Source organism: Ailuropoda melanoleuca, chromosome 13 (assembly GCF_002007445.2).
Source record: "Ailuropoda melanoleuca isolate Jingjing chromosome 13, ASM200744v2, whole genome shotgun sequence".
In the NCBI taxonomy this organism is placed as follows: domain Eukaryota; kingdom Metazoa; phylum Chordata; class Mammalia; order Carnivora; family Ursidae; genus Ailuropoda; species Ailuropoda melanoleuca.
The window spans coordinates 24,460,543-24,478,460 of NC_048230.1; the positions used below are offsets into that span (position 1 = coordinate 24,460,543).

The window sequence follows — 17,918 nt, forward strand, 5'->3', positions numbered from 1 at the left end:
CGGAGCCGAGGCTATCGGCTATTGGTGGCTATCGGCGTTTTTGTACACATCAGTGAGTGGGTGTGTTGTGCGCGCATCCATGTGTGCGTGTTTTATGCATGTGTGGGTTGGGGAGGGCTCTGAATATCTGCTGGAACCCGGCACCCAGAGCTCTCGGCTCTGCGCATGCGGGGTGAGTGTGTGTGTCTGCACGTGTCCGTGTGTGTGCCGGAGACTCAGCTGCATTCACTTGCTCGTGCGCGCTCTCTCTCTCGCTCTCTCCTGCTGTCTCTTTCGCGCGCGCACACGTACTCACACACAATTTTCAATCTCTCTCTTCCCATTCCCTCCCTCCCCCTCTCCCCCTTCTCTAGCACTCGCGCGCTCTCGCTCTCTCTCCCCCCCTTCTCCCTCCCTCTCTCCCTCCCCCCCTTCTCCCTCCCTCTCTCCCTCTTTCACTCTCCCTCCCTCTCTCTCCCTCTCCCCGCCCCCTCTTTCTGCCTTTGCCAGTTCTGCTTGGGTGGGGGCTAACTCCCGAGTCCCTGGGGTGCCTGGGAGAACATCCCTGCCTTTCTTTTTGCCTGCACCATTCCCTTCCCTCCTGGGCGATGCTCCCTGGGGGCTTGCAGACAACTCCTCTCTGTGGCCTCCTGGGAAGAAGGGAGTGGGGAAGGGAGGACCCCAAGCCCTGTGCCCATGGTGCCATCTGCAGCGAGTGCCTTGGCCCCGTGACATTCATGCCTCCAGCATTCAGCTGCCCTAGCTCCCAGCTCCGATTACCCTACCCGGCTGGCTGCTGGGGGGGGGGAGGGTGGGGAAAATGTGCCATGCCCAGCTTGGGGGTGCTCCTAGCTGCCTTCTTGGCTCCTTGGATCTCCCGCTTCCGTTCCTGAGGGGAACTGGGGCAGAGGCAAGAAGTTCTGTGGGTTGGCAGGGAAGAGGCTGAGCTCTTGAGTGTGGGTGTGGGCGTGGGGGATGGAATTGACCTCTGGACCTGGACACCCACCTTGATGCCTGACTGGTGCTGGCCTGGGGTGGGAAGAGGGAGAGGAGAGCAGCAGGTGGTTAAGGTTATGGGGGGGGGGGGGGGGGGNGGGGGGGGTGTGGGATGCACAGTCTTTCCAGTCTTTGATGTTAATACTGGGCATCTGGCCCAAGTCGAGGCTGCTGTTTATGTCTTTCTGTCTCTGATCTGCAGGGGGGAGTTTCCTGTTATATTCTTTGGGGGGAGAAGATCTTTTGTTTAAGTAACCATTCACCCCCATGTCCTATCCCCCACCCCTCATCTCCCGTTCTCTAGCCTCCAGGGCCCCTTGGTGAACTAGGAGATCAGACTTAAGGGTCACTGCCCTTAAGTTCCAGAATCTCATCTCCCAGGGCCCAGTGAGAGCCCACCAAGGAGTGCTGCCTCCCTCTTCTCCTCCCTCTTGCTTGCCAAGCTGGTGCCTGCTTTTGTGTATGCCTCTGCCATCTCATACCTGCCAAATAGTACCTTCCTTCCCGCCTTCACTCCTTTCTTCCCTGGCACTAGGATAACAGTGAGTTGGGTGGGGCTGTCCTACTCAGTCCATACCTGAGCATAGAACAGGCTGACCTGGGAAAGGAGAGAGAGGTCCCAGCCCTGAGAGGGACCTACCCCTCTGCGAGGGGGCCTGTGTTGTGCTGCAGCCTTCGCTCTCACCAGACTCCCAGGGGCTGTTGGTGTTTGTGGCTGCCCGTGGGAGCCCATGTTGGCACCGGCCGTAGTGTGCACACAGATGCTTGTGTTTGCCTGTGCATGCCCCTGTGTATATTTGGGCTGCAGTGGCCACCCGGGCCCCTTAGCATCACCCTTCTTGGCGCCCGTGGTGTGGAGTCAGGGCCTCAGTGCCAGGTTATTGGGGGAGGGGGAGTGTCTTCCCCCCACACCCTAGCATCAGGCAAAGGGGAAGGGGAAAGGGAGGCGTGAACCTACCCACAGCACTATTAATAGCCCACATGCCAGGCCACCAAGAACCAGCTGTCACCGTGGAAACCATTTCTACTCCCCCCTCCCCCAGCCTCCATGGGGTGGGACTTAGGCGGGGCATGAAGCACCCCCCACCCATCTTTCTTTGTTACCTTTCTCTCTTTGTCTCCCCTCTCCTTCATTTGTCTCTCCTCCCTACCTCACCCCTTCTGTCCCCCATCCCCCATCTCATCTCTGCCTTTCCCTCTACCTCACTGTCATCCCAGCTCTACCCCCCCATCCCTGCCCATCTCTTTGTTCTTGCCCCTCCTCATCTTTCTCCCCCTCTTCCTCCATCATCCCTTTTGCCCCTCTCCTCCTTCTGCTCCTCTTTCTCCACTTTTCTCAGCCCCCTCTATACGTGTGCGTCTTTTCCTCTGTGGTTGGCAAGGAGGAGGGCTGGGCTTTCCTTAGAGCATTAAGGACAAAGTCCAGGGGCCCCAGACAGATGGGGCCAAAGCGAGGAGCAGACACTCAGAGGAGTAGTGTGTGTAGAATTCGGGGCTAGATTCTGGGGGCAGAGAATCCCCTTGGGCCTACAGGACTGCAGAGTGGGGCAGTCCAGCAGTGGGAACCTGGCATGGTGCCCACGGATGCCGCATTGGCCTCTTGTCTCTGCCCCCCCCCATTGCAGAAGCACTTAAGCGTAATGAAATGCTTCCCCCTCCGTGGGCACCTTGCCCATACTGCCACCCAACAGCTCTTATCTGACGAAGAGGGAGTGGGTGGCCAGCCCACCCGACAGGTGGGTCTTGCCATCCGGCTGTCCCATCTAGTCTCAGAACCCCACAGCTCTCCCTCCCCTTCTTCAGGCGGAGCCTCCAGCTCTGAGGGGCCTGTGCCAGGAAGGAGCTTGGGGAGTTAAGCTGGGCTCCAGGAAGAGGGGAGAGAGGCTGCCCTTTGGGGTGAGCATCCCTACCTCACTCCCCCCCCTTCCCCACTGCCCTTTTCGTGCCCACAGCTAACAGAGGCTCGCAGGGTCTATGCCTCCCTGCATACTGGGCCTTCTGCTTGCTCTGTGTTGCCTCAGAGGCCCAGGTATGTCCCTAGAGACCAGTGGTCCCCAGGGGTTCTCCGGGCTCTTGGTGCCACGTGAGGGTGCCCCGAGCACGAGGGCAGCACTTTGCTCCTCTGCCTATTGCCAGGGGTCAGGGTGGCCTGGTTGCACGGATGGGCACCGGAGCGCCATTCAGCTGGGCACAGAGGTGGGGCAGAGAGGGAGCTCGCCCCTCCCCCCCCAGCAGGCACGTGCAAGCCCTTGGCAGTGCCCAGACACATTTGGAGTTAAGGCTGGGCCGGGGAGGGGGAAGGGAAAACAAACATGGTGGCTTAGGTTGGCACTACCCCAGGTGTGCCCTGTAGCAACTGGCAGTGGCAGGGCGTGCGGGAGGAGGGGGTCCTTCAGGGCGATGGCCCCGGGGCAGGAGCTGCCCAGGCCATGTGGCTGCCGCTGGTGTTCCCTGCCTGGCCTGGCCCCCAGCTGCTAATACCCGTGCCCATACACCCTGGCCCTCTGTGCCTGCCCCCAGGGCCTGCTCCCCAGGGCTGCCCCTCTCTCAGCGTGCCCACTCCTGTGCTTGCCTCCTCCCATCCCTGGGGGCGCTTGGGCCTCCGGCTGGCGAGTGGATTTTTCCAGCTTCTGTAAACAAGTGGTGGCAGGGTGCCAGGTGGGCAGGAGACAGGCGGGGGCAGCACCGCAGCCAGGGTGTGCCAAGCACCGAGGCACAGCCTCAGGGGGGAGACAGGGAGACACCCAGACCCAGAGAGAGAGAGAGACATTCAGATGCAGACAGACGGACCAAAGGAAGCCTCGCTGGGCACAGAGAGAAGTGGAAACAGAGGCGACAGAAAATAGCCCTCTATTGTCCAGCCCAACCCCCATGACTTCCCTGGCCCCCTACCCCTCAGTGCTCTGGCTAAGAGTGGCAGGCCCCAGTGCCCAGTCCCTGGGCATCCCCACCCACTCCTTCTCCTCCCCCTACCTCCCCACCCCTTAGGGCTGGCTACGCCATTATAAATTTATAACAGGAATTTCTTCACAAGCCAAGAAAAACTTGACCTACTTTCTTGACGGCTCCTTGGGCTAAGGCTCCCTGCTCATTGCCCCCCCCCAACCCCAGTCTCCTGTCCAGCCCCCAGTGCCCGGTCCTGGTCTAAGGGGGTAGCAGAGGCACCATGGGCCACCCTTTTGTGCTCCTGCCGTGTTCCTCACGCAGGGGGTTCGCCCGGGTGCAGAGGCCCTGTCCTGTTGCCCTGCCCTGCCCAATGACCTGACTTATCTCTGTCTCCCCTCCCACCCTGGCTCCTTATCAGTTCCAGGGGGTGGGGCAGGGGGCCCAGGGGCGAGGTCTCTGGTACAGCAGCCACGTGATCAAGGCTGTGTGTGGGGAACTGCACCCTTTGTCCCCCTCTCCCATGCTCACACCTGCCGGTGTGTGCAGACAGTACGCCTGCGGTGTGTAGCCTGTGGTCAGAGGAGCAGTGTAGAGGGGATGGTGGGCCCAGGCTGGCACTGCCCTGGACCCCAGCTAGCGGACTATGCTAGCATTTGAGACAGGCTGTGAGGTTCTAAGCCCTGAGCCACCTGCTTGTGAGCTGTGTGAATGGGAACGAGTGATCGGGCTATCGGAGCCTACACGTTCTTCTGTAGAGTTCTGATGCCCACTTCGGAGGGGCGCATATTATCATTCAGGTGGCATGGTAGTTTCCTTTTCCCTTTCCCTTGCTGTCCTGGTGGGTGGCAGCCCAGCTAAACCAACTGGGAAATCTGGCCCAGAGACTGGGAAGTGTGATTTGGGACCTTGTACAGAAAGTTCTGGAGTCCTGAGGGGGCTAGGACTGGGGAGGCACAATTTGGTCAGCAGTAGGGGGAAGGTCAGCTCCTCACTGTTTTCGGCACCCCTCTCCATAAAGGCACTCAGGTGGGCATTCCTGATCCCTCCGTGCTGCCCCCACACCCCACCCTTCCTTCTCAAGTACCCCCCAGGCGTGGGCTGAAATTTGCTCATCTTGGGTCCCCTCTTGCCCTATAATACTGATACGTCTTAACAAAAACTCAGCTAGAGGGGTGGTAACAATAGCCAACGATTAATGGCCGCTTATCAAGGGCCAGCCCTTTGACTCAATGTCAGGCTTGAGACTTGGTACATGATTACCTCCTTCTTTTCCTCCATACCTTTCCCGGTCTGTGTATCTCCGGTGTTGCCTGTTGCACCTGTTGATCTGACAGGTTGTCCTGCTCCCCTTTCTGTACTTGCCCTCCATGCCCGCCACCATCTTGTCATGAGTCCCCAAGAGCCCAAAATGTTGCCAGCAAAGGAATCCTACCTACCCACACCCACCATGGCGCCGCCTTATCCCTGCCTCTCTCCTCTCTTTGCAGGGACTTCTGGACAGGACAAGACTCTAAAGCTACTCCCCCAGTCCAAGACCCCCCCCCTTCGGACCCAGCTTGCCCTCAGCCCTACCACCTGCCACTCCCTGGCCCCTCTCACCGCCCGCCCCCCTTGGGGCACAGGGCATGGTGTGAAAGGCCAAGTGCTGAGGCGGGCACCATGGGTGCTGTGCCCTAGGGCCTGGGTGGCAGGGGGTGGGTGGCCTGTGGGCGTGCCGGGGGGGCCCTTGTGCCCACCCCAGTCTCTTGGCGTGCTGGAGGGCATCCTGGATGGAATTGAAGTGAATGGAACAGAAGCCAAGCAAGGTGGAGTGTGGGTCAGACCCAGAGGAGAACAGGTAATGGGTCTGGCAGTCAGGTCGTACCAATTCCTGGGCAACAGGCATGTTCACCACCTGGCCGGGCAAACGAGAGCTGAGCTTGGGCCTTTTAAGCACCTCTGGAGGGATGGGCATGAGACCAGCAAGCCTGCTGCCTACCTTTGCCCAGGAGATGAGGTCATGGCCACATGGGTCAGGGAATCAGGCACCAGGATTGAGAGATGTCCACTTTGGAGGGGGGAGGGGATGCAGAGCAATTTCAGGCGGCAGGCACATGGCTCCTCTCTTGACAGTGCTGGGAAATCTCACATGCCCTCCCAGTGTCCCTCAACCGCCCTCACCTGAGCATGTGGAATGTGAACAGCCTTGCCGTTTCCCCTCTCCCTACAAGCTAGAGTGTGGTCCAGAAGCCATGGTGCATGGGACATGACATTTCAAGGCACATGCACCAGTGACTGTTCGTCCCGGCCGTGCTTCTATTTGGAACCTATTGGGAGCCCCACAAGCTCTTCCTTGTTCATGGGCAAGAGCGGGCACTGCCGTGGGGCTCCTCCCAGGAAGTGGAAGTGAATGCCAACTCCAAAGGGTTTACTCACAGCCCTGCACACAACTGGGATGCGTTACCTGTGATCTGCATGGCTCTTGAGGAGCCCAGAGGGTCTCCGCTTCTCCCGTCTGCCCCAAGTGGTACAGAGCTCTGCCCCAGTTGGCATGAAGCCCCAAGAGCTGGGTACAGCCTGTGCCTATGGGCCAGGGAGGGGGTGGGGGTGGGGGTGCTCTGGGCAGAAGTGTGGCCGTTGCCTTGGAGACCAGATCTTGAGCCAAGAGGCCAGAGGCTTGGCCAGGCAAAGCCTTGGGGCCCAAGTCGAGGTCCCTGGAGGGATGGAGAAAGTGGATGAAACTGGCGGTTGGGTAGGCCACCACAGGTATCCCTCCCCAAAGCCTCACCCCAGGGGGGCTCTGAAAAAGATCTGGCCTGTCACCGCATGGCTCTCACTTGCAGTCCTGTACCCCTGCCCCGACTTCTGTGAGTCTGGGCGAGTCTGCTCCTAATTCAGAGAAAAACAGGAATGCAGGTTCCTGGTCCCCCAGAGCTGCATCCCCTCCCCCCTGCTCCTCCCCTCCCCCCACGTCCCTGCGCCACCTTGTGGCTGTCCCTGGGACTACACCCAGAGGCTGTGAGTCGTCATTGCTGAAAACTGCCAGCTCAACTAGGGGCTAGACGGCCTGGAGTTCTCCCATACCCGCTCCTGCTGACGGCAGGACGGAGATCTGAGTCTCCAGTGGTTGTAGAAATCAGACAGGGGTAATCCCCAGGGGGCCCGGAACACAGACTCGTCTGTGACTGTGACCCTGGCCAAGGTCACTGTGTCAGTGTGTTGGGAGCTGCATCAGGCTCCAGGGGGAGGAGCCCTGCAACATGCCATATGCAGGGTGGGTGTGGAAGGTTATACAATCCGTGCATGCATGTAGCGGCTTATGTAACCGGGTGTGTGCTGAGGTTATGTAACACATATGGGCAGAGGCTGGTCACATATATGTGCAGTGGTTGAGGGTTGCTAATACCTTGCATGGAGGGGCTCAGTCCTTATCTTGGCTCTGACTCCAGGGCCCAGCGTCACCAGGCACAAGTGCACCTGTGGTTTGTTGCTCTGCTAAATGGAGGCCGTGGACAGGATGACGCTGGAAGTCTTGTCTCACTCTCATATTCCAGGTTCTAGGTTCTAGTTGCTCACACTATATGTTTTCAATCACTCTGGTCATTCACCGTGAGTGCGTGACCTGGAAATCAAGCAACATGTTCACGGGGGGAGAGGGTGGTATTATTAGGTGTCTGTCCAGAGGGTTGTGTAACACATGGGCATATAATACACTTGAGAATGCCCTGAAAATTTCATAGATATGTAGATCCTGGTGCTTATTTACTGTGCTGAGGTTGATACCGAAGGCTGCATAGTTATTCAGGGGCGCTGGTCTTATGTTATGTGTATCTGTGTGCTCTATGTCTATGCTTAAAGCGGTATAAGCATGTCCTGAAGATTCTTTCTGCATAGGTGTCATGTACTGAAGGCTTAACCGTGTGGATATCTTGTAGATTTGGGGTGTTTAAGGTTCTATAATGCGTGCACACGTGTGTGTGTGTGTGTGTGTGTGTGTGTGTGTGTGTGTGTGTGTTTGGGCCCTAGAACATGCCTGTGTCCCAGCCAAGCCCTTTATCTCTCTCCCCAAAGCTTGTAGATAGCTGGACCCTTCTCAGTGTTGTCAGCTGACCTAGGGGTGGAGGTAGAATGAGGACACAAGATGGAGGGAGTCGGGGCCTGGGGGATTATATAAACCTACTGGATGAGAAGGGGGTTGCCCAAAGACTGCTCTGTGATTCTGCCCACTTTGCCCCCATCCAGTGCCAGGTCACCAGATGGAAAGCGAAAAAGAAAGAACGGCCAATGTTCCCTGAAAACCAGCATGTCAGGTGAGCCTGGCTGTGTGTGCCCTTCTTCCCCACACTCAACCCCACCAAACCAGCCCAGGGCTCTTTCGGGGCCTGGGCATGGACCAGCAGCTCCTGTGTCCCTTGGGGAGAGCCTCCTAGAGAGCTTGGGACAGACTTGTCTGGAGGTGAGAGGGGTGATAAGGGCATGCCCCAGCCTTTGAGGATGGATTAGGTCAAGAAGGGCCTCTTCCCTTCTCCGATAACCCCCTTGCCTGAGCCCCACCCCGCTGTGCCCCCGGATTAGGGTCTGGGCTAAAGGGCCGAGGGACCGTATTCGCCTGAGATGAGCTGCTGACGTGTGCTTCTCCTTCTCCTGCATCCCTGGCCCCTCAGATGCAGCAAGAGAAAAATCCCCAAGTGGGCAGTCGGAAGAACTGGGATTCTCCATATTCTTAGGGAAGGGGATGGACAAGATGACCTCTGAATTGTCTCCAGGATTCTGCCTGGATACAAAACCCCATCAAGGAGGCTGGGCTAGGGGATGGGCCAGGAAAGAAAAGTTGGGGGATGAAGAAAGTGTAGGAGCCTCTCTGCTGGGGGCCCAAGCCATGCCTGCCTGCCTGCCTCCCTTCCTCCCTCCCAGGGTATATCCCTAGTTACCTGGACAAAGACGAGCAGTGTGTCGTGTGTGGGGACAAGGCAACCGGTTATCACTACCGCTGCATCACTTGTGAGGGCTGCAAGGTATGGACCAGCCAGCTCCTGCCCCTCCCCCGCCACCTGAGCCCCCATCTCACCCACCTTAAGGCCCTCAGCACCTGACAAGGACAGCCCTATAAACATGTCACCTAAAGCCCACCTGTTGCACCATCATTGCTCTCTCTCATCCATTTGTTCATTCACAGTCTCTGCTCTGCCACTCATATGTAAGATGCCTAATTTCTCTGGGCCTCAGTTTCTTCATCTACAAAATGGGGATAATCCTACTACCTACTTCAGAGAGCTGTCGGGAGAATTAAATGAGCTAATTCATATAGAGTATTTAAAACAGTGCCAGGCACGTCAGGAGCGCTCAGTAAAGCCCAGCTATCGTCCATCCACCTGATGTATCGGGTATGAGGGATGTCGTATGCACCCTGCTCTCCAGCTGCTCATAGCCTACCAGAGAGAGCCCCATCAGGAACAAACATTGTTTTTCAAAATGTGGTTGGGGGGCCACCCGCAGTACTAGTTCAATGCAGAGCCCCAGGCCCCATTCCCACCCTGCTCAATCAGAACTTTTCGTGGTGAAGCCTTTGTGGACTCTGCCTTGAAACAGGTTCCCCAGTTGCTTCCCCGGCACCTAGAAAGGGGAGAACCAGTGCTGGGGGGGCATGGTGGGGCCTAAAGTGGGAGACAATGCCAGGTTGCCCCTGGGCAGATGGGACAAGGTCGTAGACTTGGGGAGCCTTAATTAGATCTCACTTTGCTCATTTTAACCTGCAAGGGTTTTCCAGGATCATCACCTCGTGAGAATGTAAGACCTTCCAAGAAACAAAAAGTATTTAAAAATATGTTAAGGCTTCAAGTTCCTCTCGTTCTTAGTATCCACCAAGCCAAGAGCCCCCAGGGACTTAGGGTCCCGTAGCAGGGTTCCTGGAAGCAACGCAAGCTGTGTACCATAGAGCAAGGACCCTCACCCTCCAGGATGGCCGAGTCCCAGAGAAACATCCCAGAAAGACAGAAATGCCTTGCTCCCCCCCACCCCCGGGAGTCTGATGTTGTAGGTCTAGAGTGAGACCCAGGAATTGGTATTTTTCATAAGTGCGTTAGATGATTTCAATGCACTGTAGAATCTGTGAACTCGGACCTTGTGTCCCGTACCTCAGGTCCAGTTCTGGCTCTCCTGCCCATTTAACTAAGATGACTTTGGGCAGATTGCTTAACCTCTCCAAATTTCAGATTCCTCCTCTCAAAATGGGTTCCTACCTCATGGGGTTGACACAGCATCAAATGTGATGATGTACCCAAAACAAAAAAACAAAAAAAAAAAGGCTTCTAAGTGCCTCACAGTGAGCGTTCAGCACATATTATTAGCTCTTGGTATTGTCACTGCCATCTTGATCCTTGAGGTTTTTCTTTAAAGCAAAGACTAAACCCAATAGATAGAATCAAATGGTTTCTTTTAAAGCTGCTATGTCCATACTCCTTGCCTTTTCTTGATTTTTTTTTTTAAAGATTTTTTATTTATTTATTCTACAGAGATAGAGACAGCCAGCGAGAGAGGGAACACAAGCAGGGGGAGTGGGAGAGGAAGAAGCAGGTTATAGCAGAGGAGCCTGATGTGGGGCTCGATCCCATAACGCCGGGATCATGCCCTGAGCCGAAGGCAGACGCTTAACCGCTGTGCCACCCAGGCGCCCCTTTTCTTGATTTTTTAACCCCCCTATTTCAAGAATTCCACCTGCATGAGCAGCAGACAGCATGTGTAAGGATGGTTGGGGGGGGTATCAGTTTTATTTCCAGAGTTGTTGAGCAAGATGGAAATTGAGGTATCTGTTGGACTTCCAAAGCTGCTGTTCCTTCAGCTGTCATAGCACCTGACCCATCCCAGGCTCATGTCTCTGTACTGTGGTCCTCATCCTCCCCCTACCACCACCACCCACGCACCCCTGCCCCTCAGCAGCCTAGGAGCTGAGGGCACATATCTCTAAGGTCCTTTGGCCCAGCCAAGTGATCCTGGTCTTGCTGGTGTCAGGAGGATGCCAGGTTCCCTCACTAACCCCCCACGTCCCAGCGAACTGCATGGTTGGTTAGGGAAGGGGAGGTCACGATCATTCCATGCTCCACCTCCCTCCACCCCAGGGCTTCTTTCGCCGCACAATCCAGAAGAACCTCCATCCCACCTACTCCTGCAAATATGACAGTTGCTGTGTCATCGACAAGATCACCCGCAACCAGTGCCAGCTGTGTCGCTTCAAGAAGTGCATCGCCGTGGGCATGGCCATGGACTGTAAGGGGATGCGGGGGGAGAGTTGAGCCAGGCACTGCGGGAGGGGGAGGGGAGTTCAGCTATGACTGCTTCCTGCCAGGGGATCCTCAGGGCCCACAGGGCAGAGTGACAATACAGGTCCGGCTGATGGTGGAATGAGTGTTCAGGATCTTGGTCCCTGCTGCCCTTATCCCTGGGGTAGAGGAAACAGAGGATCCCTCTATGAGCCCTACACGCGGGCCCCAGAGCCTACCTGCCTTTCAGCACTCCAGGGCTTTAGAGAGTTGTCGGGTAGAAAGAAGTCCTGAGTTCCCCAGCCTAGCAGAGCGTTCTTGACTACAAGAGAAGGCACCCCACTTCTGGGTGAGAGACGGCAGCTTGCATTGGCTAGGGATCAGGTAGCAGGGTCTTCTAGTAACCGCTGCCATCGTCACCCTTTAGACCAGGATGTGACAATCGTCTGCATCAGTTCAGACTGCAGTTAATGCGGTCCCAGCTGATCATCGTGACCCAGGTTGTGCCACCCAACTTCTAGGTGATTTGGGAAGTCACTTAACCTTTCCGGCCCTTGGTTTCCCAACCTGTACACTGGGAAGAGTAGTTTCTGAGCAGGTCGTGGAGACTGCCATGCGAAGGGCGTCGTGTTTCTCTGCCGTTGACAGTGGTTCTAGATGACTCGAAGCGGGTGGCCAAGCGCAAGCTGATTGAGCAGAACCGGGAGCGGCGACGGAAGGAGGAGATGATCCGATCACTGCAGCAGCGACCAGAGCCCACTCCCGAAGAGTGGGACCTGATCCATGTTGCCACCGAGGCCCATCGCAGCACGAATGCCCAGGGCAGCCACTGGAAGCAGAGGCGGAAATTCCTGGTAAGGAGAGAGGGAGCTCGGGGAGGGCAGCAGCCAAGGGCCCAGGAGAGGAGCAAGCTCAGGGTCTTGCCTCATTCGGGAAGCCTTCTTAGTTTAATTGGACCCGAAGCTAATGCTCTCTACAACTTGGCGATCCTGAGTCATACACCAGTGCGTGGCTTGCTGCTGTCAGAGCTGTGCCTGTTCCATCCCACTGGGGGCTCCAGGAGGACGGGGCCTGGCCTTCCTCACTGAATTTCCAGAGAGCCAGGGTAACCTCTCCTCTTTTTCCTGCCCATAGTGACTGGGAGGAGAGGGCGAGGACACAGTTATGTAACAGCATTCGGGGGGGCCCCTGATGGGTGCCAGGCATTGTCTTAGGCCCTGGAAAAACAGCACTGAGTGAATGATCAGCTAGGGAAGAGACTACACAGCTGGTTGTATATGCCGAGTGAAGGCAGAGAACTGGTATCTGGCTCCTGGGGGAGTGTGCCAGTGGGTGGAACAGTATACTGTCAAGAGCACAGGCTCCAAGACCAAGCACGTGTGTGTAATGGTCAGGAGTCATACTGCCTGGGTTCTAATCCTGGCTCTACCACTTACTAGTCATGTGACCTTGGGCTTATTACTTAGCTGCCCTATGCCTCAGTTTCCTCATCCGTCAAATGGTGGTAAGTAGAACATTCTCCTCTAAGGTTAAATGAGATACATAAAACATGTCGCCTCGTGCCTAGCTGCGTATTAAATATTGAATAAACATAGCTTCTATTATTATGATATTACTTCTACTACTGTTATGATCATTGTTATTATTAGCCGACTTGGAGCTCTGGCTCTGCTCTATTCTCTGCCCCAAGGTGAAGGAGAAGCCTGAGGCCAGGGACGCAGCAGTCCCCTGGTCCTGGCGGCCCTTCTTCCCCAACCTGCCTTGGAGCTCCCCCTGGTGGGCAGGGAGAGGTTGAAAGGGGTCTGCAGCCCCAGCTGACCCCTGTCTCTTCCTTTAGCCGGATGACATCGGCCAGTCACCCATCGTCTCCATGCCGGATGGAGACAAGGTGGACCTAGAGGCCTTCAGCGAGTTTACCAAGATCATCACCCCGGCCATCACCCGCGTGGTGGACTTTGCCAAAAAACTGCCCATGTTCTCCGAGGTGAGTGGCAGATGGGAAGAGGAATGGTGCCACGCTGGAGGGGAACCTGGGCCCGCTCCCTGGGTCACCCAGTGCCAGCACATGCTCATCTGAGGTTCTCTGGACAGGGTGCGATTCCTGTAGGTCAACACACAGCAAACACACACCCAACACACACCCGTGCGCGCGGCTAGCCAATGCCTAAGGAACCAAGAGGCTCCAAGTGCCCAGCCTCCCCAACCCCTCCCTGTCCCTCTCCCCCCACATCTACATAGCCATTCTGGCTCAAGCAGCTTGAACGTTCTCATTTTAAAGAGCACTAACTCTGGGCACAGGCTGTCCTTCTAGCTGTGTGACCTTGGCCATGTTACCTAACCACGTACCTCACTTTCCCCCTCTGCAGTGGGGATAGAGATAATGATGGGAGGTAACTCACAGGCGTAATTGTGAGGTTTAATGACATAGGGCATGCCGTGGCTCAGAGCAAGGTAGCTGTTCGCAGTACATCTTACCAGCTGGGGCTGTGGTGACCTCACAGCTCCCAAAGGACACCCACGGGAGACACTCGCGGGGAAGGAGGGGCATGCTGAGTGTTCCTGTGGCCCTGCCACTCCGCAGCTGCCTTGCGAAGACCAGATCATCCTCCTGAAGGGGTGCTGCATGGAGATCATGTCCCTGCGGGCGGCTGTCCGCTATGACCCCGAGAGCGACACCCTGACGCTGAGCGGGGAGATGGCCGTCAAGCGGGAGCAGCTCAAGAATGGCGGCCTGGGCGTAGTCTCCGACGCCATCTTTGAACTGGGCAAGTCACTCTCTGCCTTTAACCTGGATGATACGGAAGTGGCTCTGCTGCAGGCTGTGCTGCTAATGTCAACAGGTACCTGCCTACTGGCTGGGGGGCTCAGAAGCTTCCAGGGGCCCAGAGCTTGGCTGGGCCCTGGGCCTGTCACTCTCCTCTTCCCTGAATCCTACAGTCTTTCTCCGTCCCCCAAGCTTACCTCTGTCACTGGGCCCATTCTCTGTCCCCCATGCCCCCCTCTGTCCCCCATCCCATCCTTGGTTCTGATGTCCAGGCCCATCTGTTGCCTCCCCATACCTCTCCTGCTCCTTATCCCATCTTCACCCCATTCTTTCTCTCGGGCCCCCCCCATCTGCTCTCTGTTGCCCAATTCGCCTTTGTTCCCCCACCCCCCAGGTACCTTCTGTCCCCCATCCCTCCTGTCCTCAGTCCCCTCTCTCCATCCCTCATCCCCTCTGCCCCTCTTCCCGCCAACCCTTCTATTTGCCCCCTAGTCCTGCCCTGTCTCCAGGTTTCCCCTCTCTTCCCACCTCTCAGTCCCTCTGTCGTCTTTATTCCTTACCTCTCCAAACCCCGAGCGCCCCAGCCTCCTCGCCAGCCCTGCTCTTGCTCCTGTGCACGCACTGCACTGTGTTTCTCTCCCCTTCCCTGCCCCAGCCTCTCCGCCTGTCTGTCTTAACTCACTCACCCTCATGCCCCTTCTCCCCTGCAGACCGCTCGGGCCTGCTGTGTGTGGACAAGATCGAGAAGAGTCAGGAGGCGTACCTGCTGGCGTTCGAGCACTATGTCAACCACCGCAAACACAACATTCCGCACTTCTGGCCCAAGCTGCTGATGAAGGTGACTGACCTCCGCATGATCGGGGCCTGCCACGCCAGCCGCTTCCTCCACATGAAAGTCGAGTGCCCCACCGAACTGTTCCCCCCACTCTTCCTCGAGGTCTTTGAGGATCAGGAAGTCTAAAGCCTCAGGCGGCCAGAGGGTGTGCGGAGCTGGTGGGGAGGAGCCTGGAGAGAAGGGGCAGAGCTGGGGGCTGAGGGAGGCCCCCCACCCCTCTTCTCTCCTTCCTCTCGTCCTCGGATAGATTCAGCTCCCACACATACCCCCGCACTGCCCGTCCCTCCTCAGAACCTCCAGCCCTGGGACGGGGCAAACACATGAACTTGCTATGAAAAGGACAGTGTGGGAGGCTGGGGGACCGTGTCCTGCAGTTCCCAGGACCCCGTCCTCTGAGAAGGTAGGGGAAGGGAGGGAGAACTAAGAGGGGACAAGCCATCTTGACCGTAGGGGATGGAGGAATGTGGGGTGGAGGAAGATGCCCTCAACTCAGCCCCTACACACACATAAGAGAGAGCCCCCCGCCCCGTTCCTTGATGGAGGTTCCCCCTCCAGGCTAAGGGCCTCTCTGCTTCCCCAGATGCCTGGGTGCAAAGAAAGGCTTGGCTTGGCTCCTCCCCCTGGAGGTTAAAAATTAGTCATTCTAACTGCACTTTGGAAATCAGGCAAGGGGAGAAGATAAATGAAGAAAAACTAGACAGAAAAAAGAAAAAAAGAGAGTGAGCGACTGATAGAGAGAGAGAGAGAGATGATATTAAGTTATTAACCAAGGCTGGCCCCCTACCACCCCTAAGCACTTTGAGAGCTGCCCCTCCTCCCCCCAAATCAGAGAGAACTGCCCCCCCCATACCAGGTCCCCAAGGGTAGGGCTGCCGATCAGAGCTGTGAGTTAACACAACAGGGTCCTGGCCGTCCCTCCTTGCCTCGCCCCTCCCTCTGTGCCCCTTCGGCACCCCCCGCCCAGTGCTCCCTCTGCTCTCTGCCACTCGTGCCCGCTGAGTTCCATCTACCTCTCACGCTGGATGCCAGCTGGCCCCTCACCAGCCTGCCCTGCTGCCCACACAGCTCCCCTTTCAAGTGCCCAGCCCCAGGGGCCTCTCCCTGCCCCCCCCCATACCTTGGCACCCACACAGGAAAACCTGTGGCTCCGACTCCTGCCCTCACACCTGCAGTATTAGCTACAATCCAGATGCTGCTGCACTGGGAGGGGGGCGGGGGGCGGTGTGCGTGAGCTTCTCCCAGAGCCTCCACCCCCCTTAGGACCCTGTCCCTATCTGTCTTCTGGGCTCTCTCTCACCTCTGCCCTCTTCCTTCCCCACTCCCACTCAATGCACTAACCCAGACTCTGGGCAGGCAGGCACCAGAATGGGGGTGCCTAGACAAATGGCACTTAGTTGGGGCCCCAGGGGAGGGGGCGGTTGGTGCTCCTCCTTTTTTCTTTGAAGCTCTTTAGGCCAGCCGCCCCTCTGCCCCTAGGACCCCCTTCCCCTCTTCTTTTCTCTAATTCAGGGACTTTGGCTTGAGCCACCTCCCACCCCCCTGGTGAGGAGTGCTCTGTTGGTCTGCACTTGGGTGAGCTGCCCTCCTCCTGTTCCTTTTGGCTATTGCCCACTGCCCGCTCCACAGGGGAGAGAGGGAGGGAGGAGGTAGCCCTCCCATGAGTGGGGGGAGGAGGGGGGAGGGACAGAGCAGACCAGAGGGCCCTGGGCTCAGGGCTGCATGTCGGCAGGGATGGATGGGTGGACATAGATGCCCCCGGAAGCCATGGGGAATGGGGCAGGGGCAGGGGGAGGGGTGCCAGGGCTTCCTGCGCTTTGCACTATTGGGGCAAAAATGTCTTAAGCAGTGGGGAACCTGCCACCCCACCCTGACCCTCAGCCTGCCACAGCCCCCTATACATACATACATACACACACACACACACACACACACACACACACACACACACACACACACACACAGGAAGGCAATGCTATGCTGCCCATCAGGGCATGTCCTTCCCCCACTGTCCAGGTGTTCTGATGGGGGTGGAGGGCCTGGAAGAGCATCTGCTGTTACCCGTGCATGTGCCTGCCCTGCCTCCCCTGGGCTCGTGGGCTGCCCCTGCTGTCTTTGTCTGTCTCTATCCTCTCTCTCTCCTGGGGTACTGATTCCTGTATTACTCCAGTCCCATGGGTAAGCCCTCTTGTACCCTCCTCTGGGGGTACACCGCCCCTGGGGGCCCAGTGGAATTCCTGACCTGTCTGCTGTCTCCCCCATCCTTCCATCCCCACACCCCCCCATCCCCATTCTCAGCCATGGACATGGTGGAGAAAAGGCCTTGGAGAGGCTTGGCCTCTTACAGGCACTTGGGAATCTCTCCCTCCCCTCCCCTCCCCAATCATATGAGCTGTGATCCCCTACTCCTTCCCCCATCTTTGACCCCTCCCCCCTCACTCTAGGTGATGTGGGGTGTATGTGTGTGTTTCTCTGTGTGAATGTGTGAGCAAGTACACGTGGCGGGGCAGGAGCCAGGGGACTCAGGAGCGCCACGCACCCGCTCTAGAGAGGCAGCTGTCCCAGTCCCTGCTTTGGAAGTGGGGGACAGGGCCCTCTCCTGGGGGCCATTGGTGCTAATGAGGGGGATGGCCTTGATGTGGGTGCTTAGCATGCCTCCCCCAGTATTGGCCCAGGGCGCTAGGGCAGGCGGGGTGGGGCGGCAGGGGCGGTGTTGGTGGGAGGAGGGACTGCTGGGAATGGGCCAGGCCAGGACAAGGGGGTGCCAGAGCCATGACCACTCCCCCGTGCCCACCACCCGCCTCTCCATCTCAGTATCCCCCCCATCACTCAGAACACACATACCTCATCCAGCCTCCTCCCTGCTCAGCCTTGGGGAGGGTGGGGGTGGAGGAGCCCCTACCCCTTCCCCTGGTGGCGGGTCTACAGGGCTGGGAGAGGGCAGGGCGTGTGACACAGACACCGTCCATAAGGGGGACAGTAATTCCTGCCCCAGGAACTCCTGGGTGGGGGGAGGGGGCACTTCCCTAGAGGCGCTACTGAATGTATGAGAAGCTGGTGCTGGGGTGGGGGGGGGTTGTGGCCAGAAACAGGGAAGGAGGTAGGTCCCCTTCCCCAGGGAGGGGGGGACCGATAGGGGTGACTTGGGGGGCTCCTACTCCTGCCCCACGTTGACAATCAGTATGTCTGTTACGTGCGATTTTTCACCCCGTTGTGTTTTGGGTCA

General features: G+C 57.5%; 1 protein-coding gene across 1 annotated transcript in view; it reads left to right on the forward strand.

Moving 5' to 3' along the window:
• The window catches only part of THRA (thyroid hormone receptor alpha), a 21,992-nt gene extending 5,264 nt beyond the window's left edge, over nucleotides 1-16,728 (forward strand). The window contains exons 2-9 of the mRNA XM_034640076.1: nucleotides 5,349-5,698; nucleotides 8,083-8,150; nucleotides 8,755-8,855; nucleotides 10,956-11,103; nucleotides 11,745-11,950; nucleotides 12,934-13,080; nucleotides 13,678-13,936; nucleotides 14,571-16,728. Of these exons, the coding sequence (XP_034495967.1) occupies nucleotides 5,646-5,698; nucleotides 8,083-8,150; nucleotides 8,755-8,855; nucleotides 10,956-11,103; nucleotides 11,745-11,950; nucleotides 12,934-13,080; nucleotides 13,678-13,936; nucleotides 14,571-14,821 (1,233 nt within the window). The 5' untranslated portion in view covers nucleotides 5,349-5,645 and the 3' untranslated portion in view covers nucleotides 14,822-16,728. The remainder of the gene's footprint in view (nucleotides 1-5,348; nucleotides 5,699-8,082; nucleotides 8,151-8,754; nucleotides 8,856-10,955; nucleotides 11,104-11,744; nucleotides 11,951-12,933; nucleotides 13,081-13,677; nucleotides 13,937-14,570) is intronic.
• Nucleotides 16,729-17,918: the final 1,190 nt, after the last annotated feature.